Source organism: Leptinotarsa decemlineata, unplaced genomic scaffold (genome assembly GCF_025532065.1).
Source record: "Leptinotarsa decemlineata unplaced genomic scaffold, Ldec_3_MD MMD2_tig00000690_RagTag_RagTag, whole genome shotgun sequence".
Taxonomy (NCBI): Eukaryota; Metazoa; Arthropoda; class Insecta; order Coleoptera; family Chrysomelidae; genus Leptinotarsa; species Leptinotarsa decemlineata.
Genome location: NW_027412554.1, coordinates 2,804,197 through 2,828,156, shown reverse-complemented (window position 1 = coordinate 2,828,156; position 23,960 = coordinate 2,804,197). Strand labels below are relative to the sequence as shown.

The 23,960-nt window shown below is 33.3% G+C and overlaps 1 protein-coding gene across 1 annotated transcript in view; it reads left to right on the top strand.

Moving 5' to 3' along the window:
- LOC111509404 (ATPase H(+)-transporting accessory protein 2) overlaps window positions 1-23,960 on the top strand; it is a 37,654-nt gene that overhangs the window by 5,475 nt on the left and 8,219 nt on the right. The window contains exons 2-3 of the mRNA XM_023165151.2: window positions 7,015-7,379; window positions 8,100-8,237. Coding sequence (XP_023020919.1) covers window positions 7,015-7,379; window positions 8,100-8,237 — 503 coding nt within the window. The remainder of the gene's footprint in view (window positions 1-7,014; window positions 7,380-8,099; window positions 8,238-23,960) is intronic.

Here is a 23,960-nt window from a genome sequence, read left to right as displayed (position 1 = left end):
ATGCAGGCTGCCGTTTTTGTAACTGTCTTCCGAAAGAAATAAAATACGCGGGATCCCTGGCGGTTTTTCAGTATAGACTTAGGGAACTCCTTATCAGAGAATGTTTCTATACTGTTGAGGAATTTGAATTATACTTTTCAATTTTGAGATGATATCGAAGTGTATTTTACATAGTCTATGTTAGTCATCATTGTGCTTGTTTCGTCCTGTTTGTCAATTAAAACTTAATGACACTGTTTTTGACTTATCCTATCTATTGTTAACAATAGTTGAAAGGATTAATAAATATTTTATTTATTTATTTATTTATTTATTTTAACATGTGGTGGATGAGCATCTTGCAAGTGAGCTATTGACACCGTTCTTTGTTGAAATCGACATCGGTCTCATCAAGCCACTTGGCATCAACATTTTTACAAACTACACAGAGAATTTCTCAATCAAGCGATTGTACAATGCTTAAGAATGCATGAAGGACGAACATTGTGCATCTCATAGATTGTAGAATCTCATTGTGATGACACAAAAATGTTGATTGGGGTAAGTTTTATTGTAATTCAAATCAGGTGACCCAATTTGACAAGGAGACAATTCCAAGAATATCACAGATGAAGGATATTTCTTAAGGCCGTAAGTTGCAAAGCCAAGCTTTGACGTCTACTGCCGAATAACACCATTCTCTACCTTTCACTGCAACTATCACTGCAAGGCAATTAATTGAACAGACAGTGCTGTTTCCATCCACCAAGGTATCATCAGTGATGCTAGACTGCACTACAAAAGCATTGCTTGACTCAACTCTCCTTAAAGTCCTTAAAGAACATGTCATGGAGATACCATCTATGGACTCTTACACCAAAAATCAAAGCGGGTTTTTTCTGATATTGTTTGTCACTTTTAGTAGCTGCCATAAGACTTGTGTTTTATTTTAACATTTTTTGAGGATTATTTTCGGACAGTATTTCATTGTTTTTGTTTATTTTGATAAAATTTGTATTTAACTATACCAATTAGGTTTCTGAAACATTGAGTTTGTTGAAGGGGTTATATTTTTTAGGAGTGATTAATTTTTGGGAAAGAAAGTTTTTGGCTTTCTACTGCTCCATCTTGATACAAAAAAAAAGAAGGATGAGGGAGTCTTTCATAGAAAGGAAGGAAGTAACTCTATTCATGGATGTGTAGATCATACAAAGAAGTAACTTTCAGACACAAAACACAAGAAACAGTTTATGTCTGAAAGTTACTTCTTTGCATGATCTACACATCCATGTATAGAGTTACTTCCTTCCTTTCTTTGGAAGACTCCCTCATCCTTCTTTAATATTGAGTTTGTTATTGTGAAAGTCGTATTTTTTTGTGCTTTTGGACATTTTTTAAACTGGTGTAACGAGTAGACCCCATATAAGACTCTGTTATTTTCTTTCGTTTTGAGGTTTGTTTTTTGCTATTGTGGAATTTTTTTTTTGAACATTTTCAAATTAAATTAAGGTAAAAATTGGGAATATTCACATTTTTGTAAATAATAGCAATAATTGTCTAACCATTAAATAACCATGTAATTTTTAGTTAAAATGCCTGGTCGTATTTGTGCAGTGTAAACTTGCAAAAGCAATCAGTTGACTTTAAAGAAAAGTGGTGTTACTGTGTAATATTTCACTCTTTTCCTATTGCTAAGGATATGGTTTCCACAACTTTGCAAAAAGAATGGATTCGTCGCTGCAAAAGAGGGGATAAATTCACTCTCAAAAATGGATTTTCTCAAATTAGAAGCCGTGGTCCAAATGAAATTGAAATTAACGCAGACACGATTTTAGAGCAGACAATAGGATCAAATTGCAGTAGCTCATTTTCATCTGGTAGTTCTGATATTTTTACTAACATTCCTTCAACTCCAAAAACAAATATTCCAGAAATAACAAAGGACTCTTTAGAATATATTGCTGGATATTTTGCTAAAAAGCATAAAAATGATCTACCTAGTTTGGGTGATTATACTTATAAAATAAAAGCAGAAGATCATAATTATAATATACCTTCTTGGGTCCAGCAACTTTCATTGGGAGGTCTTATTAAACCCACAGATAATTGGTTAGAAAAAATTAAAAAGTGAAACAAGCTTTTCGAAAAACATCATTTGAATGGATTTAGAAAAGAGCTAGGAGTTGTAAAAACTCTTTCAAAAAAAAAAATTGCAAAAAGGGAAGATTTTCCTTTAAATATTGTTTTTGAATTTCGCAAACTGAGAACAATTATCAGAATGAAATATAATAATTTAAAGGCTGACGAAAATAGGTCACTTGAAAGAAAAAATTCAAACAATTCTGATAGAAAAAAAAAACGAAAATTGAATAAAGTAATACATTAGTCCTTTAAATTTATTTTTCTACATTCATGGAAAAAAAAATTATATAAAATATATTTAGTGTATAAAGTAGTTCCTTTTTGCTCTACTGTAGTATTATAATATATTAAATTGTAGATTTATCAATTTCATCATTTATGGAACAAAGTTTAAGTCAAATTATTCTATCTAAATTTGTCATTTTCTTGATAAAAAATACAAACCGTATCATGTATTTTCTGTCAGATAAATAAAAAAAGATACACCTATAAACAATTTATTACTTATATATTTTTGATTATCAAGCGTTTATTATAAAAAATGGAACAAAAAATATTTTTTTTTTATATAATACTATTATCTAAAACAAAGTTCATTACAAAATTTTTGAGGGAGTTACAGTTTTCACGAAAATAATAAAAAACTGATGAAACCTCTTACTTTTAAAAAGGGCAAAATAGCTCACCCTATCATCCACAAAAGAAAAATTTTTACTTAGTATCAATCCATTTATATTAAGTATTTAATCCTATATAAAAATAATATTTTAATAAGGGATTTACATGAAATCTGTTTATTTTAATTTAAAAGTGCCGTACCGAATCAATCCAGAGTCACCACTGTTACGTTACGAGATCACGTGACGTGTCTAACAAAATCGCAAAAGTAAGCAATCCTGTATGTCCATAATGGTTGAGCAAGGCCAACACCTCGAGATTGCAGATTTTTATACAAAGTTTTACTCCCTTTAAGCTGTCCCTAATTTCACTGCTCACCTTCATCCTTTCCGCCAAGGGTGACCCTACTAGGAATTGAGAATTCCTGCCAGCTTCGCTCTTAGGATCTTTGCAGTTCCTGGGTCTCCTCACCAACACCAATGTCCCACCGTTCCCTGACCTGACTATCTTTTATGGTGGTCAGTTCTTGCCCATTTTTACTATACAGTGAATATTCATATTGTTATGTAACAGAAGACATGTTTTACCACTATATACTGAAGACGACTCTGAAAGAAGAATGCAGTTTTTTGAGTTGATATCCGTACGCTTGATTGCAAATTGAAACTGCATATAAAGGATTTTGTTTTCTGTAATTTTTTTTAGAGGGAGAGACAATCGCAAAAATGTGCAATATTGATCAGGCATTAACGCACATATTTTTCAAGAAGGTCACATTCAAACTCCTGAGAAAATAAATATATGGGCAGGAATATTGGAAAATCATATTGTTGGTCATTTACATTTGGTAATTCTTAAAAACCTCATTCACCCACAGATTCAAGAAATTGTGGCCAACAATCATGATGAATTCGAAAATCCAATTGTTTTCCAATAAGATGGTACTCCCTCATATACATACTCAGGCACAGTAGGCGCGGTCCGTTGGACTACCCTGCTCGTTTATCGGATTTTCTCTTCTCGATTTTCTCTTTTGGGGATATATCAAATTAAAATTACACACATTACACAAATTATTTTAAAATGGACTGTTTTGCTTTCAGAGGATTTAAAAACATTTTGAACATTTGCTCAAATGATATTTTTATGTATAGGATGAATAATAACGAGGTTGAAATAAAATGATCCTTTTATTCCCTCAAAACTAACACTATCTATTGCATGAATATTACCAAACCATTAAACTGTTTAATCTTCATCTTGAAGATGATCACTTGGTGATCGAAACACGTGTGGAGGTGTTAAACTAATGGTTTGGTGTTGAGAAACGACTCCAGTAATATTCATTACTACACAAAAGGTTCCAAAAAGTGTATCAGTACAACCAGCTATCGAAATTCAAAAAGAGAAAGGGTTAGAGCTCTCTCGGCAGCAAATGATGTCATACTATTGTGAGTTACAAAAATATGGAACATTCACATTAATAATTGATAGAATTTTTTCGAACAAGAACTATATATCACATACTTGAAATATATTTTTTTTGCTGGAAAAGATAATGACTTCATGATTCTATTCGATCTAATAGTGCTTCAATTAGGTTATTTATTACCTGAAGAATATGAATTAATGATAAAGCTCTTGTGTCGTAATCAGAGTAGTTATTAGTAAATTATACTTAATATGTGAACTAAAATGGCTGCTTCAGTGTTTTCTTTGGTACAAATAATGATAAAATGTGATTTTTCTGTTGAAGAAAAGATTATTATTCTTTTATATATGACGTTTTCATACAACAAAATATATCGTATACCGCATTTCATTAGTTCGGACTTCCATTGTCTAATATGATATAACTTGATTTGAAATCCCTGAAAGAATCTGTAAAACATTAAAAAGATTAGCTGAAAAATAACAATTATATCAAGCAAAGAAACTGAAATAACAATGAATTAAAATCCAAGCAACAACCAAAAAATAAAAAAAAATTGAACTATTAACACGAGATGAAAATTTAAAAAATTATTAACAAGACAGTTATCACCCGAAGACGATTGTGGATACTAACAATTTTTTAATTTGAATCTCGTGTTGATAGTTTTATTTTTTTTGTTGTTGCTTGTATTTTATTTCATAGTAATTTCAGTTTGTTTGCTTGATATAATAGTTAATTTTCAACTAATCTTTTCAATTTTTTTACAGATTTTTTCAGGGGATTTCAAATCAAGATATATCAAATGAAGCTGTGAAATCATCAAAATCATCTTTAGGGAAAAAACTGTGCCTCTTGATGATTACTACAAACTTGCAAACACTGTACATTCATTTTATTTTAAGAAAGAAATACCTACCCTGGACAAAATAATGGGAGCCGTGAAAGAAAACCAAAGTAGGTTATCTGCAATCCGCAAGAGTTTATTGTGGCTCTCATCCATTCACACTCAATAAACCCAGCTTCTTAACGAAGCCGATTAGTTTGTATGGTGAGTGGTCTTTCAGGTCAGATGGTAAGAGTACGGCTCTGCCAAAACTCTGAAAACCTGATTCAGTCCCCAGCGGGGCTCTGCTGTTTCATAATTTTCTAAACAGAGGCGACATACAGTCTTCCGACAGTCCGAGTTTCTGCATATGATTCAGATGACAGTAACCTGTAAGAAGGCTTGTTAGACATTGTAGTTCAAACCCAGTGTAGTCCAACAACTGTTCAAGCTTCGAAGGATGAATAAACGCCAATGGACTGAGCCAATCCTGGATGATTCTGCCAGAAGTTTTGCCATCCAGGTGTTCAATTTTTGTTTGGTAAAGCCTAAAGCGATGCCAATGACAGGTTCTGGTCCGATGAAGCTGCTTGCAGGTAAAAAAACAAAGTAAGTATTTAAAGGAATCAAATTTCAATTGGAACAAACAAAACAGAAAATAGCTCTTAATAAAAAATGTTGAAATTATTTGTTGGAGGAGACATTACCTGAGGCAGATGAGAGAGTTTTGACGTGGGAAAGAAAAGATTCATTATGTACAGGAAACTTGGCTTAACGAGGGATAAACCGTTGAAAAACGTTGCAAGATAATAATATCACAAGCCCACGTCAAGCATTTTTAGATGGCTTGTCTACCGGATTAAAGTCGTCTTCTGGAAAAGGAAAGCGACTGATTAGTACCCACATTGCAAGTGTTGATGGTTTTGTTGAGGACGGTTTATTGATGTTTGAGTCGAAGCATTCTGGCGATTACAATGAAGACATGAACGGTGATGTGTTTGAAAATAATTTGAGTAAATGTTCGATCTCATAAAACATAACTCTGTGATTGTGATGGATAATGCAAGTTATCATTTCAGATAAGTGGAAATACCAACTAATGCATGGAGAAAAGCAGATATCATTCAGTGGCTTTGACAAAAAAAAAACTATTTGATGAAAGTATGGTTAAAAAAGAAATATTATCCATAGTAGGTTCAAATAAAGCTCGTTTTATGGAATATGCATTCGACAAGATAGTACGGAATCGAAATATTATTATTCTGCATCTACCCTCTGACCATTGTCAACTCAATGACATTAAACTCGTTTTGGTTCAAGTAAAAGGATTCTTCGCAAGAAAAACATGACATTCAAAATAAAAGTTGTCGAACTACTCTTTAAGGTGTCCTTGAAAAATGTCGTTTCCGAAAAATGGCGAAAATGTTATGAACATGTTATGAAAGAAGAGGACAACTTGTGAAAATTGGACCATTCAGTTGAAGAAATTGTAGAACCTAGGCTTTAATCATAACATTGACGAAGATTCATCTGATTAATTTTTACTTATACCTAATATCTTCTTAAATAAGCTTACCTATTTATTATCATGTAAATATTTCAAATTGAAATGTTATAACAATAATAATTGTATATGAATAAATGAACATAGTTATTTATTTTAATAAATATTTTTACCAAATACCCAAATGCATGATATTGCAGATAATAAAACGGTATGAACGCTCATAAAATCTTTTTTTTTTGAGACTTTTTTGCAACTTAATAATTGTTGGGTGAAGTATTAAAAATACGCACCATCTGTGGCATATATGCCACAGATGGTGCACAAAATCACAAAATTTTGTTTGAGCACTCTATCACCGTTTTTCATTTATAATGAGCATTAGTTACTCTTTACTATTAGGAATTTGATACCCTGTAAAAATAATTCATATGTTAGAATAATGTTTGCCGAGTCAGCTAGTATCTGATGAAGTTTAGTATTACAAATATACATATAGTTTTTTTTCAACAGCCCATGCTGCTGGTGAACTATCGGTCCGTCATCATCCCTCCAGCTTAGTCTTCCAAGGCCATGACACCTTGAGAGAAAGCACATTGAAGGAAGTATACGCTGCCTCGCTCGGTTTTACTACAGAACGATTTTCAAACTGGAGAGGATTTTATATGGCTGATCCTTTTGGTGTTGCTCAGGCTATAATAACTGTATACATTGATGGTGTCTCAGGTATTGGACATCAAAAAGGGCACAATTTTCCTCTTCAAACAGACATTGGTGAATCACAAATATACCTCTCCTTAGCTAGGCAAATCAAAGAACATTATCCTGAGGAAGAAACCACCTTGGTAAAAGTCGATTTGTCAAATGGTGTAGAAGATGTGAGTAATACTCAAATTGGTATGAATGGTGCACCAACTTTAATATCGTATGCAGTCAATAATTTTCGAAATTTTGCTAAGTAAATGATTATAATTTTTTTCTTGATATTATTATACAGGAAAGCTTTTGCATAAAAGTAAATTTTTAAAATTAAGCAATTGCACATATTTTGACCAATTGAGCTTGGTGTACGAGAGAAATAATCATGAAAACTTCCTTAAAGAATGTTTTTAAGATACTTTATTGTAAGATTTTCACAAAACAATTTACCAAAAGGCAACACACACTTATCTATATAATAGCTTCTTCAAATACTGAACTGAAAAACTGAACTAAAAAACAAAAACATATCAGCTTAATGTACACAACACAGTGAAAGTGTTGTTAAATACGTTTATTTTAGCTTTTTATTAAGTATTCGCCGATTCCATCACATGCTACTACAAGACATGACTAGAAAAGTAATCTGTCGAAAATATGAGCTAGTAAAAATAACCTGCTTTCACATTAAGTTTTTAGTCACCAAAGGATTGATTTGGCTAGTATTATTTCATGAATTGATTCTATAGTAATGAACAATGTTATATTGATACTATTAATTTTTATAAAGTAAAGTAATGATTTTCACAAAAAACTGAGCATTCCAAAATAAAGCGAATACATTCACGACCACAAACAAGAATTTATACATTAAGTATTTACTGTAATTATTTTTTTAGGTTCAGAAGTATGGTGTATTCTATGGCATTGAGAGTGTTTCTCCGAAACAAGAAAAATCTAAATATTTGAGTATACAAATTGAAGAGGATCGTGAAATCTTGAAAGAAATTATACTACTGAATGAGATTGCTGGAAAAGTATGTATGAGGTATCTATTTAGGTCATTGTGAATGGGATGTTCATAATACATTTTTAAAAATGAAATAATTCATTAGTATATATAAAATGGGTAACTTTCCAATAGAGGAAAGAAAAATTCATTGTATCAATGAAAACTCTTTTAGAAAATTTATAGATCATCCACAGAGGGACTACACATTTTCTCAATTTTCTTATGAATGATTTTTTTTTAAATAAAAACAGAGAGTATGTATATTTGAACATAGTTTTTTTGTTTTCATTTTAAATCTGAAAAATAAGAAAGAAATATTTCCACTCATTAGATATGGCATTAAAGCATTTCATTTCAGGCTTGTTTTTTGCCTTCAGCTGACTCATTTTTCAAATTTTTTTCAGTAGTTTGATTTTATTTAACAAAATTCAACATCCGAGGAGCAATCTGGTGGAAGAACACTAATTTGCGATATCCCTAAGAAACACCTCTAATTCCCGAGTAATACACAAGTAATACCGTAGTTCCCCAGTAATTCCCGACTCGTACCTGTAATATTCAAGTAATTCCTGTAATTATTCAGTAATTTCTATGTAATACTAGATTTATTTTATGAAATATCAAAAATATTGTTGAAAAATGTATCTATTCAGCTGTCATTTGAAAAGTATTTTGTAATGAATTGATGAGTGGAATTTGCAACCTCTGGCCTGTAATAAATCTGTTGGTAACACTTTTCTCCATCAGAACAAAAAAGCTGTCTCTCGAAGTGTGTTTCGCTAACCAAGTAGTCATCAAGAGATGACTGAAACTGTTTTCAATGGCTGTTGTTATGAAGATGTTTTTGGAATGTAGTTTTTTCATTATCGAATTATTATTTCATCAAAGAATTTTTTTTAATACTGGATAAATTGAAAAAAGAAAAAAAATTCTTCAATTTTTCAAATTAAACACCCTATGTATTATTTTACATATGGAGTTGTATGATTATATACCTTTGGGTAAGTTATACCAGAAAATAAAATAAATCTTGAATACAATTGTATTGACAAAGTTAATTTTCTCAGAAAAAGAATAAGAATAATTGTTTTTTCATTTTCGAAAAATAATTTGATTGAGATACTGACTGAGATAATCAAGGTTTCAAAATAATCTTTTTCTCATTTTTTCTAAGTTAACATCGATCAAAGAATGTAAACTTTCACGGTCGGAGAAAGCTATTTTCTGGGTTTTTTGGCCTCGGTCTGCAGATTTTTATACCTGGCAGACCACGGCCAAGTCCATTCCATGCCTATTCCGCAGAAATAAGTGATATGTAAATGATCATAAAGTGAACTGATGTAGATAACACTGATTCTCTGACAACTAAATCTACACTGGCGCTCTAAGATCGGTGCCTGTGCGAAAATAGTTATTCACATTGGATTGGAATCGCTGGAGATTGAATGAATCCATTTGGAAAAATTTTCTCAGTAAGTTTACTCTAAATAAACGCAGTTCGTCAACGCGGTTGTCAAAAATATATGGACAAAAAATTTGGTTTACAACCGTGAATAGTCTAAATGAAATAAAATATTTTTGTGTAAGACAGATTGGTAAAGGCTAGTAAATATAGCTTACAAATATTAACGTATATATAATAACTTGCAAAAAACATTTAAGAAACATATATAAGATAACAAAACACATTACTGTCATTGAGTCATGTTCAATTAAAAAAATATATAAACTCTTCACTTTTATAATATACTTATTCTTTCATAAAACTTTTTGCCCTTTTGAAAATTCAAATAGGTTTAGTTCCTTTCACTCGTTTGGGGTCAGATTGTAATATTTTTTAGACAAAAACCTGAAAGAGTGTTGATTTTTGGTCAACCCAAAGTACATATCTATTATATTTATTTTGAATTTTAGCAATTTGTAAATATGATTACCACGGTCAATTTACAAAGTTTTCTTCAATAGTGGACAATTTTCATCAAATTTTGAATTTGTTATAACATGTTAAGATCCACCCTATAGGACATGGGCCTGTGAAAAAGAATTTCATCGTTATTAAGATACAATCTTTTAGTGATAAAATAATCCTGAGCACTTTTTAAGGTGTATGACCTGGTGAATGCATACAAAGAAGGCTCTCATTTGAAGAAACATAAATACTTGACAAAATGCATAATTACTATCAAAGTGTATATTATATTATACAGTGTGTCTCACTTCTCATGGAAACACCCCCGTATTTTCCGTAATATTCGAGGTAGAACGATGAAACTCTCTGGACTGATGGAAATGCTCAAAATGCACCTACCACCTGAATGGGGTTGGCCAATGTGATATACACTGTCCGCCACTCGCGATGGAACACCCCATTTTTACGGTAAAACATATTAGGGGACAAAATAGGCTCAAAATTCCTTCAGATTCGTGATCAGGACTACCAACTTACTAAGGATACACTTTTTTCCTGAAAAAATTTCAGTCCTGAAAAATCCGAATTTGTCTCACTTCTTATGGAAACACCCCAGTATCTTCCGTAATATTCGAGGTGGAACGATGAAACTCTCAGGACTGATGGAAATGCTCAAAATGCACCTACCACCTGAATGGGGTTGGCCAAAGTAATATATACTGTCCGCCACTCGCGATGGAACACCCCATTTTTACGATAAAACATATTACGGCGCAAAATAGTTCGCTTCCAATACCTGAACCCCTTCATTCTATCTGGAGAGTACTCTCAGGTATGAAAGATACAGATGCTGTGAGATGCTATCATCCATTTTGAGCCTATCTGAGGAAAATGTCACAGCACCACATTCTCAGATTATCGAGATAGTGTGAAGCAGTGTATGAAAAATCATCGATGGCGGCATCTATTATAACTGAAGAAGATTATTCGTAAAACTAATTCTGGTTGCTGAACATCCAAATTCTATCCCAACCAGAAGTGAGAGCTCTCGATTGATGAGCAAAAACTGCAAAAAATGGAAAAAATCTATATTCAAAGGTTCACATCTCGAAAACTGTACAATGCTGAGCTTTGGCTGTAGACACTTTCAATCAGTACATCAAGAACTATAACATATCAAAATTTCGGCAAAATTCAAGGCAAGCCATTTCTCATAAGAAATGTGCGGGGTCTTTCATCAAAATATTGAGGAAACGTTTTACCATCCGAAACAAAATTAATCTTCATACTCATTGCAACACTGAAACAACTGTTAATTTTTAAAGAAAAAATCGCACTCGGTGAATATGTAGAATTTAGATTATTTTACCTATTTGCTGAATTGTTGTTTGAAATCATTTGAAGGGATTGAATTACATCAGTTCCATTGAATCATGCGGTGCCCTGAAATCACCATGGAAAACAGTTGCCATTGATATTTACTGTCAACCTGACAATATTGTTGAAAGATCTTGATGTATTAACGCCCAGACCAGTTTTCATTGCATTTGTTGTTTCTAGTATTGTTGTTCTTTGAATCACCGTTGTTCCTATTGTTTCTGCCGTGTTTTTGTTCCCATTGTGTTTATTGTTCCTGTATTTGTGTTGTATATCGTTCCTGTGTTCCAGTTGTTTTCTGTTTGTGAGTTCCTGTTCATATTTTAATATTTCTGAAGTTCTCATTTTAACTGATATCAGCTGACAAAATTTAACATGGTATGTCTGTCACTTCAATCAAAAATTGAAATTGTTTTAATTGTTGGTGAAGGGGTGAGGTCTTATCGTGAAGCGGCCGCTGAATTTAATAGAAGACACCCGCTAGAGGTGTACACCCTGGAACTGTACATAAAATATTGTATAATCTATTCGCGAGCATCGGCCAAGTAACAAAGGACAGAAAAATTGTAAAACATCATATTGATGATGATACGATATTGACGGCTCATCAAGCTGATCCTAGAATTAGTTTGAGAAACTTATCGCTTCAACTCAATATGCGCCGCAGTAAAATATGGAGGTGTTTAAAGAGGCATAAAATGCATGTGTTCAAACCCAAATTTTTACATACTTTGCACGAAGGAGATGAAATCCGCCGTATGGAGTATTGTTTATGGATGCAGGGAAATTATCTCAATGACAGGAATTTTTTAAAGTATATCTTATACAGTGATGAGGCTACCTTTACCACGAATGGTATTGTATCTTCCCAGATTGGGCTGAATAAAATCCAAATTGGGTGGTGAATTGTAGATACCAAATATCTCAGAAATTTAATGTGTGGTGTGGTATCCTGAACGAAAATGTTATCGGGCCATTTTTTTTTTCGATCAAAATTTAAACGGACGACTATTCGTTGATTTTCTCGAAAATGCATTTTCCGATGTGTTGGAAGAACTACCTTTGGATGTGAGACACAGTTAGATGGTTCACCAGTTCACAATAGTGGCATAACAAGGATTTGGTTGAATAGGAATCTACCTATGAAATGAATAAGACCCAATAGCCCTCTCGTATTATGGCCACCACGATCCCCAGATTTAACTCCACTGGATTTTTATTTATGGGGAAACTTGAAAAATAAAGTTTATTAGGATAGGCTAACAAATAAGGAAGATCTCCGTGCAAGAATTATACAAGCGTGTAGAGAAATCACACCTAGAGAACTGAGAAGAGGAAATAATAGAAGACGCATAGAAAAATGTGTTCGATTGGAGGGAAATTTCATCGAAGGCACGAAAATATAACATTGTCAACAGTTAAATCATTTGAAATTGATTGTTTTGTTTTTTAATTGGAAATGTGATTTTGAAAGTAGTACTTCGAAAGAATTTTGAACATTTTCGCCACAAAATATCCTTGTTTTTTTTTTAATTATGGGAAAATGAGAATATGAACTAACATTAACCATCCTAAAACCTCACTGATTACATGTTTCCGTTCCTCTTACAAAATTACCATTTTCTCTCTTATTTATTGAGAAGGAATAACTTTCCTGACAACAAAATGAAAAATAAATTATTTATGTGAAAACAAAAGTCGAGTTTCTCTTAAACAATTTCGTTCATGTTTTGATGTCAAAACCAAAAAAAAATCTACTTCAATTATTACGGAAGATACGGCGGTGTTGCCATGAGAAGTGAAACAAATTCGGATTTTTCAGGAAAAAAGTGTAATCGTAGTAAGTTGGTAGTCCTGATTACGAATCTGAAGGAATTTTGAGCCTATTTTGCCCCCTAATATGTTTTACCATAAAAATGGGGTGTTCCATTGCGAGTGGCAGTATATATCACTTTGGCCAACCCCATTCAGGTGGTAGGTGCATTTTGAGCATTTCCATCAATCCTGAGAGTTTCATCGTTCCACCTCGAATATTACGGAAGATACGGGGGTGTTTCCATAAAAAGTGAGACAAATTCGGATTTTTCAGGACTGAAATTTTTTCAGGAAAAAAATGTATTCGTAGTAAGTTGGTAGTCCTGATCACGAATCTGAAGGAATTTGAGCCTCTTTTGCCCCCTAATATGTTTTACCGTAAAAACAGGGTGTTCCATTGCGAGTGGCGGACAGTGTATATCACTTTGGCCAACCCCATTCAGGTGGTAGGTGCATTTTGAGCATTTCCATCAGTCCAGAGAGTTTCATCGTTCCACCTCGAATATTACGGAAGATACGGGGGTGTTTCCTTAAGAAGTGAGACAAATTCGGATTTTTCAGGACTGAAATTTTTTCAGGAAAAAAGTGTATTCGTAGTAAGTTGGTAGTCCTGATCACGAATCTGAAGGAATTTTGTGCCTATTTTGTCCCCTAATATGTTTTATCGTAAAAATGGGGTGTTCCATCGCGAGTGGCGGACAGTGTATATCACATTGGCCAACCCCATTCAGGTGGTAGGTGCATTTTGAGCATTTCCATCAGTCCTGAGAGTTTCATTGTTCCACCTCGAAGATTACGGAAGATACGGGGGTGTTTCCATGAGAAGTGAGACACACTGTAGAAAGAAATGGAAAATTAATATAACAAAATGGGAAATCAGCCACGCTAACTATCGATGGAATAAAACCGGAGACAAATTCAGCTGTGAGCACAACTAGAGCACTTGGTCCTTTGCCTCATTGCCTTCATCAATGTCTACCATAGTCGTGGAATAAACGTCAAGCATAGAACCTGCATACTAGGGCCAAAAAATCCAGAAGATAGCTTCGACACATCTCCAGCCATGAAAGTTCATTCTTTGATTTAATATATTTATTCTTCCATTTATTTCAAATCTGTTAACTTTTCTAGACAATGGAAATCCGAACTCATAATTGTCAACAACTTTCAAACTAGGTTAACTCACAGATATAGGGAGATAAACAATCCAAATAATAACAAATGGTTGTTGTCCTTGATGTTAAATTTGAAAAATTTTCAAAAACCCGAAGCGCTATAAAAAAAAACGATTGCGAAAACCCTGATCAATAAAAGGCTTAATGATATCAAGACAAAAACTGAAGGATATGTATTTCCTCACATTGAACGGCAGTAATGAAATGAAAGACTACTATATGGTAGAAGTTAAAATAAGGACAAGCTGTAAACTCATCTTTCAAAATCTCAAATGTATACACTTATGATATATTGAAATATGTAAAATCACTTACAGTCTCGATTGAAGAGAACAAAAATAAATAGGTTTATTTATTTTTAAGCAATTACAATAGTTTATATTAAGTATCTTACTTGTTGGGTTCATAACTGAACTCTATTGCTTGACTGGTTTCAACAATTGAAACTTTCTTGATGTATCATTTTGGATTTTATAATATTCTGTAGTGTACTTGACCGATAAATAAATAAAAAAATGAATAAATAAAATCCGAGCTCTTATGCCGTGGAAATCCGAACTCGTAATTGTCAACAACTTTTAAACTAGGTTGACTCATAAATATAGGGAGATAAACAATCAAAATAATAACAAAGGGTTCTTGTTCTTGATGTTAAATTTGAAAGTCAACGCAGATACCAACGTTTAGTCCACCGCAGTAGCAGGCGAAACGTGTGGTACTTCAGGTTGCATTCGATCGCACCCTGATAGCCTGGACTTTATTCTCTTTCTCTTCCTTTATTTGAAATCAGGGTATGTTGAATTTGTATAATTAACTCACATCTCGTTATCTTGCTGTACGATGTTGTTTATATTGTTTTCTGTCACAAATAATGTCTTTGAACAAAACCTTTATTTTGTCACAATTTTTGCAACTGAGGTTTGCAACTTAGGCGACTTTGTTTTAATTGAAGCATTTGCTTATATTTCTACTAAATGCTTGCTGTATTTCATTCATATTGTTTTAAAGTAAACGCTTTTGTCTTTACTTCTAAATAAGTATTTGCTTCTTGTAAAAGCATTTGCTTCATGAGTGTCTATTAATACATTGTGAACCTTCTGTTTTCACTTTCCGAAGTAAAAGGTTCTAGTGGACTTTATTTGTAAGACCCATTGTTGGATACCTTAAAAATGTACCTTCAGAAATATCCTTGAATACAGAAAATTATCACTATGGAAGACATGTGCCCGAATGAGCAATCCATATATTTTCGCATGGAACATATTACTTGGATAGTTATTAGGTGGATTGTGCTTTTTGTTTTTAGGAACATATTACTTTTTAGTTCTACTGTTATTTGGAAGTTCTCTTTCCTAAATACCAGTTTCATCTCAAGCATTTACAGGTATTCTTCAGTTCGATATTTTTTTAACAGTCTTTCTCAACGTTTTATGAAACTTGACTCTATGGATTTTAGCATTAACACTACCTTCCTTTATATTATACCGTTCTGTATGGAAGTTTCTGTTACTTAAACCAGATAAGAAGCAATATTTTCATATTTTCACAATTGCTCATTTTCAAGAAATATTCCTTTTATATTTTTATAATACTCACTTTATTCCACTTTTTCATTATATTTGACAATTAATGTTAAATATGAAGCAGTGTTACAAACCAAATTCACTTGTTCACTTTTCAATGATCCTAAAAGAATCACATGGCTATATGGTGTTGATTGGTTTTCTGTCTGTTTCTGTTTAAAATCTGCTTTTCCGTTAACCAGCTGTCGCACCCCTGTGGACGACACCTCTCAAAAGTCGAAACTTATACGAGCTAAGGACTAACGAGGTCTTACCTAACCCGTGTTTCTCAAACTTTTCGAATTCACGGCTCCCTCATGTTTTTTGAAGGTTATCGCGGCGTCCCCAACGTAAAGACTACACTAGATATTTAATTAATAAAAGGTAGGTGGCTGTCTGAACGGATTTCATTTTGCAAATACCGATATTATCATATTATCATAGAATTTATATTAATAGGTACCTACCGACGTATTACCTTTACTCTCAGTTATCTATTTTAATTTTTGCTCGACAGTGAAGCCTTGTAATACAACAGCTATTGTCATGTTGACTCTTCGATTGATACTGAAGCAAAATCACATGTTCAGTTCCATTTTTTAATAATTTCGCTGAGTGGGAGGTGTTCTATGACAGTGTCGTGCACAATGATGCAATAGGCTCTAGTATTTTGAGGAAATCCCTCGGATGCTTCGATTTCAAGTTTTACATCAACACTGGAACTTTTGATGCTCTCATCCCTTCTGGAACAATCGATGACAAAGAGAGCTTTGTTCGTTAAGACGATGGAAGTGAGAAGAGGATTATGTTGATTAGTCAGTTTGTAGCTGAGACCAAATTGTGAGTAGTTGAAATAAGTTTGCGAAAAATTTCCCTTTGCAAAATTCAAATGCATATTTTCCTTGGGGTAATTCTTACCGTTTAGAGTGAGCGTTATATTGGTGATATTCAAATGATTGAACATTGTTGGATCATTGTTGACTTTAGTGTAGTCACGATTTTTTTGGAAACATACAATCACATAGCGAGGGCTTTCGAGGAACGAGGAAGTCTTGACGGCCCATATTTCATTTTTTGCACCTTGTGTGAGAGCAGGCAGCATATGAAGTTCCCATTTTCTGAACGGTATAAGAATAGGAGTGTCTGCTTGGATAGCTTTCAAAAGTTGCAATTTAATTTGATCATGCGGAAAGAGTCGTTTAACTTTCAGTTCGATATTTTCAATTTCCAATTTAACTTCCGTTTTCGGTGTTAGTGCAGCAGGAGTCTCTTCTATTTTGAAACAGTTGCTATCATCTCCAGCTCGTACTAATCGGTGTGTTTACCATAGGAAAGAAACTGATAATCGTTGAAGATATTCAAAAAATGCTTGATGGGTATGAGCATGTTGAATGTTAGATGAGTTTTGTTGATGACGCCTGTATTGTTGGGAAAAGTCCAACCGGAGGTGGCCAAGTGTTTGATATCTTCGTCGGTGTAGATGAGAAAGTTTCAACCTAGCAGACCACTATTATAATATTCATGCAGTCATTGTTCACTGTGGTTCTGGCACGACGATAGTCGTGTCACGAAGTGTTCTGGTGATGCATTGAATTTATTGGAGCCTCTGGAGACACCCTACATTTTGTTTTATAAGAGAGAGGACATTGTTAGATCAAAATCTTCAGATGATGTGGTGCTGCAGGTTTTTCCGGGTTTTCCTGCAGCTGAAAAAGCAAATGCGCCACTGGAATCAATGAAGTCGCCCCGGAGCGCCAATTAATTTTTATTGTTGTTTTTATTTTATATTTATCGTTGTTTTAATAAAATAATATTAATGAGTTATCAAAGGAATAGATGACTTATGGTAGATGGACTTGGCTAAGATGAGATCGTTCGCTCACCAGAATCGAAATTTCAAACTGATTCTAGTCGTCATAGATTGTTTTTCGAAATTTGTGTGGACTCGACCACTGAAATCAAAAACGGGAGAGGAAATTACGAAAACGTTTGCAGACATCTTGACAAATACGAAATGCTGTCTAAAAAATTTACAAATCGATCAAGGTAAAGAATTTTACAACAATAAGTTTAAAACTTTGATGAAAAAACATGGAATTGTAGGTGCCATTCAGTCTGAATGGCACCTACAAATGGTTGAATGTCTTGCCTGAAATCACAAAATCCTACAATGATACACGACACTCGAAGACGGGCATACAACCTTCGAAAATCACCAAAACCAACGAAAAACAAATTCTCAAATCAACATACACCCATCTGAAAATAGCTGGACCGAGAAAATTCAAAGTCGGTGATGTTGTACGAATCAGTAAGGCGAAACACGTTTTTGAAAAAGGCTATACGCCCAATTGGACTACGGAATTATTCAAAATTATCAAAGTCAACATTACCAACCCTGCCACCTTTATGCTAGAAGATATGCGTGCACCTATTAGGGGTGCTTTCTATGGGGAAGAATTACAAAAAACTGCAAATCCTGATATATATCTCGTGGAAAAAATCTTGAGGAAAAAAGATAAAAAAAATGTACGTTAAATGGCTAGATTTGGATAACAAACACAACAGTTGGATCGAAAATGTCGATTTTGTATAGAATATTATGGAAAACAAGCACACTGACAATATATTGGGAGGGCCTTTTGTGAAGAAATATTTGTGTGTTCAATAAACGCACAATATCTGAAATGGATCACGTGATCTGAAGCTATAAGAGCGCATACAAACACAGATGGATATTCAGTTTGAAAACGACAATGTCTCTCGATAGTGGTTACGGTAGTGAAGTTGAAGTAATGTTCGACAGTGATGGTGAAGATTACAATGGAACTCTGAATGCAATAGACAGAGCGTTGGAGCTATACGAAATGGCTGCTCGAAACGAACACCAATTGCTGTTGATGGCATTCCCCATGTCATCTTATGAAATTCGATGTGGTCTAAGTCCATGCAGAGACTTCAGCCCATGCATAATTTTGAAACAGCAGTTCTCCATTCGTTCCATCAATATAACAAGTTATGAATGGGCGACCCTCATTGACATCCTGCAAAAATAAAGGAGAATTTCTTTGAATCACAAATCGATGAATTTGTAGACGAATATGATCCAATTACAACACGTTGCGGGGATTACATTTACGTCACATAGTACATCGAAAGTAATACCAAACAAGTTTACATTTCCAAGGACACCACGAACATGGAGCTGTTTCAAAGAGATGTAAACGAGATCGTGAATACTCACCTTGGTGTGCTCTCTGACCGTATCGCTATGCTGATGCTTTCAACTTTTGTGATTATTATCGAGGTGTTTTCAATATAATAAAATCATGGTTACGTGAAAATAAAACTAATTTAACTTTGGAAGAAATCGTAGAACAAAAAATAGTGTATGATTTATGTAATAAATGAGAAAATGTTGTAACATTTGTTTCATTTAATGTATGAGGTGAAAAAAAATTCATATTTAAAAAGTTGTTTGATTTAATAAAATACCAAAATTTCAATATATATTTTATTCAAATTTTATCAACGTGTGTGTACAACAATAAATAAGTATACAAAATTTCAATATACTTCATTCAAATTATATCAACGTGTACATGTACAATAATAAATAGTATACAAAAACTGAAATAGTCAAACATATTTCTGTTTGCAGTCAATTCTTGAATGGTGGTCTCCTACCGCTGTTGAAAATTCTGAGAGTAACACACATCAGTCATATTCAAACAAGGACAAAATTTATCAATGAATCACATCAAGAGAAATAAAATCCAAATGATAACCTCATTTCAAGCTATAGTGCCCCAAAGGTAAAGTGTCAGATGATTTGGGGATTAATATTCGTTTATCGTCGGGTGGACTCGAGCCTATTTTCACCTGCTGAAAACGTTGTGAGCGTATGATCGAATAGTAAACTGCTCACATATTTTTTCTTTAAAATTTCTGAGACAATCGATATAATCTTTGAAATCAATTTTATTTTTGACTATTATATCGAATTCCCTTTGATTTTTTGATAACTTTTCCACCCTGTACTTTGTAGGTGTACATTTCGGAACGTAACCCTGCAAAGTGCGCGATGATTTTACAATTTGCCCCATCCCAGGAATTTTTTTATTCACAAGTGGAATTTGAAACTTATTATCGGGCGAATAATCGGAAGTATAAAATTTTGATAAGTTCTTTTTAATGAGTTCTGAATAGACAATTTCACAAGTTATTTCGTAGATGAAGCTATCTATATCTGTATACATTAACTTGCAATTTTCTATACCTATAGTGGGCACCATGAAATCGTAATGGAAATCAGACATGCATGTTTTTGAAATATCTAATATTGCCATTCCGATGTACAAAGGATGTACAAGTTCAGTCTTTCTTAATTCAATAGCCACCAAGTCTGTATCGAAAACGGTTCGACTCTGAAATCGGGGACTCGCAATTAAATTTTTGGCGCTATAACGACCGTTCCAGGAATTCACAAGTTTGACCACCCTGTGTAACCGAATGTTTTCCATCGTTTTCCCAAAAATAGTATTTACCATTAGTTTATATAGATTTTTGCCAAAAAAACTGGTGGCTGCAGCCCTTAGACGAGTATTCAACTCGATGTAGGGACGCAGCCTTGCAGATTGTTTGAATTTCACAACCCGATGAATTTTGGTTAGAATCAAACCGTTTTTCAATGCTTGTTTCAAGTTGCGATAATGCAAAATATATTTGTCTTTATTATACACGCTACCCATTAATTTTTTTTGTTTGGAATTTGGTGGTGCTTGATGCTCTGGACAAAACAGAAAATCTTTATGTGAATCATGTAATCTCTCAGGGTATTCCAAATCAACTTCCAATATGTAGCCTTCTGAAGCATTGTCAGGAATTTCAGTTACATCTTTGTCAAAATTTTCCACCCACTGAAAACCGTCGTAAGGTAAAAATTCTGACATTGCAAACCCATATAAATTATTAACGTCTAAATATAAAAGATATTATGAAGGTTTTATGTATTTATTATTTGCTTCAGAATATCTATTTGAACAAACCGATATTCCGCCCCTTATCCCCTTTTCTACAAACATAATCATGTCAATGTCTTTTAAAATTTGTAATTTACATTTCGTATACTTCAACATGGCATCCCACGTGTACCAGGTATAGTATAATACCATGCGGGGTCCAACCAAACGTCTGCCAGTAATAAAATATCTGTTTTCAAATATAGGTCCGCATACGAACCCAAATTTGTAATTTCGAATGATTCCCAAACATTTTGTGCGTGATCATATTTCTCTTCTGTTATGTATTCATCATTTAATTTATTATAGAATTCTTCTCGTGATGGTAACTCGGTGATGTTCAATTTTTCCATGCTATCTATATAATCATACGGAAATACCCCCATTCTGGTGAGAAGAGCCAATTTCTCATCATCTAAATGACTAAATTCTTTTTTTAAAATTTCCAAATCATTTTGATCCAATGTGGATACTAATTCATCCAACGATGTTCCCATGAATCGAAAAGAATCTATAAATCGAAATTTAATTTTAGTTTCAGCACCCTTCTGTGTAAAGGAAATGTATTTTTCTTTATTTGAGGGAAGTATGCTCACACAGCCTTTTTTTGCGATATCTCTGATAATGAAGTGACTGTCGTATCCTGAAATATTATGAAAAGTAATGGGTACCACGAATAATTTTCGAAAGTTGACATTACAGGGGGCTTGGTGCGCTAAACCGCGGAACGCCCCCGTATAGTGATCGTGATCGTACACAATAACATCTTTGGGGGCGAACGGTTTTTCGCAAATATGACAAGTCGTTGCAGCACCGATATTATTTAAAGACACTGTCATAGGCTCAATATTCTTTATTTTTGATTCAACAAATTTTGCAATATCAGACAACTCATCGGCAAATCATTTCATACAGTCCTCACCTCGATAGCTTTTGAAATGAGAAAGACTGGCGTCATAGGAACACTTGAAGTAGTAGCCTGCACTGAAAGGTATATGTTTTTGGTATTTTGTAGTTTTGTTACATATGCTTTCGTTACATTTTTCCAACAGTGACTCAAAATCAGCAAAAATTATAAACGGGCATTTTTGTTTATAAACATAATTTCGAAATTCCACATAATCGTATGTAGGAAAGGAAATTTTACAGTCATTAACTTTTTCGCACAAAACAGTATTATCATTTAATTTTTGCTGACTTGAAAAATAATTGAGGCATGTTCAGTTGTCTAAGTCTAGACATATCTTTGATCGAACAATAATGGAATTTAATTTCAGTCTCGTCATCATCATTAATTGGTGGAGCCTCATGATCATTCAATTTTGGAAAATATTTGTCTTGAATTAATAACAAATTAACATGTCTGTCTCGTTTTGTTGTCGTGAGTCTGGCAGGTACTACTACAAAAAATTATTTTTCCTTTGCTTGATTCAATTCTAAAGAGTAAACGTTAACCGAAATATCATTAAGTTTTTCAAATTTGGAAATTTGTTGTAAATTCATTGGAGTATTTAGCCCTGTAGTATTCAAAACTGTAGAATAGTGTGGATATTTTGACACTCTTTGTGGATGTTTTGCTACAGGATACAAGGCGCTAATAATACTCCAAAAGAAGCACATTTCGTCATCGTTTTATACATTAATGCATGCCTCCTTCATTGCTATTTCTGGTGGCAATGGAATGAAAGAAGAACCGTTACCAATCACATATTTATTTATTGCTACTTCCAACAGAAGAATCGATAACTTTATTTGGTGTACTGAAATATTTGCGATCAACAATTTCCTCATCACTCGATTTTTTAATAAAATCCCCTGAAAATGTAAAATTAATTTTGAGACATGAAATTTGTTTTAAAATTTTGGAAATCTCGCGTTTGAATAGTGAGAAAGCATCGCCTAGAAACTTTTTAGGATCTGTATGAGTTAAATTGATGATTACTCCCGTTGTTACTCTACGATTGAAAACATTGTTAACAGTTTGCCACTTTACCCTGGAGCTTCGTCGCTTCAAACCCGAGCCTGTATGTTCATTATTCATCATTTTGATAATCACTTTAAAGCGTTTCAATTCCCCAATTTTTGTAATTATTTTCTTTTTTTCCTCAACCGAAAATTTAATTTTTTTCATAGCTAAAACGCATTTCCTTATATGTTTATTAATAAATTGCATAGTTTTTGGCAATATACTCTGAATAATTATCTCTAATGACTAAAAGGTAATTATCAATTACCGACTTGGTTTTTGGAAAATCAATCATTTGGATTTTATTTATTGACATGACTCAGCGATATTTTGTTCCGAATAAAATTTTTGGTGTGATGAGTAGGTTCTGGAAGCTACAGAGAATTGAATCTCTGTTGGGATGGTTCTGGAAGCTGATGAGATTAAAGTTCGTTCTGGAAAGGTTGCTAAGACGGATTTGGATGTAGTTGTTGAGTAAACTCTGAACTGATACTGCACACGTTGATGTAGTGTTCTGAGATAAATTCAATCTTCAACATAAATATACACCAAAGAAAAATAAAATTCAAGAATGGGGGTAATGTCTTTCATGAAGTGATTGTGAAAAATGAGCAAGCTACAGTTATAATTGAAAAAATCAACTGTCATTCAAAACAAGGAATTTAAAACACATATTCTGTACCAGACACATAAAAAGTATTGAAAACACTACTTTATACGGATCATATCTATGAATGAAAAAATGTTTGAGTTGAACAAAAAGTATTGTATTCAACAACAAACTCTATACATATATTGAAAAAGAAAAAATGGGAAAGCAGTACTAACCTCAATTTCGTACAATTTCCAATGAAACAACACGACATCGTATTTTTCTGATGAAAAATTCTTTTAAATGGGGGTGGTAATAAATTGTTGTTGTT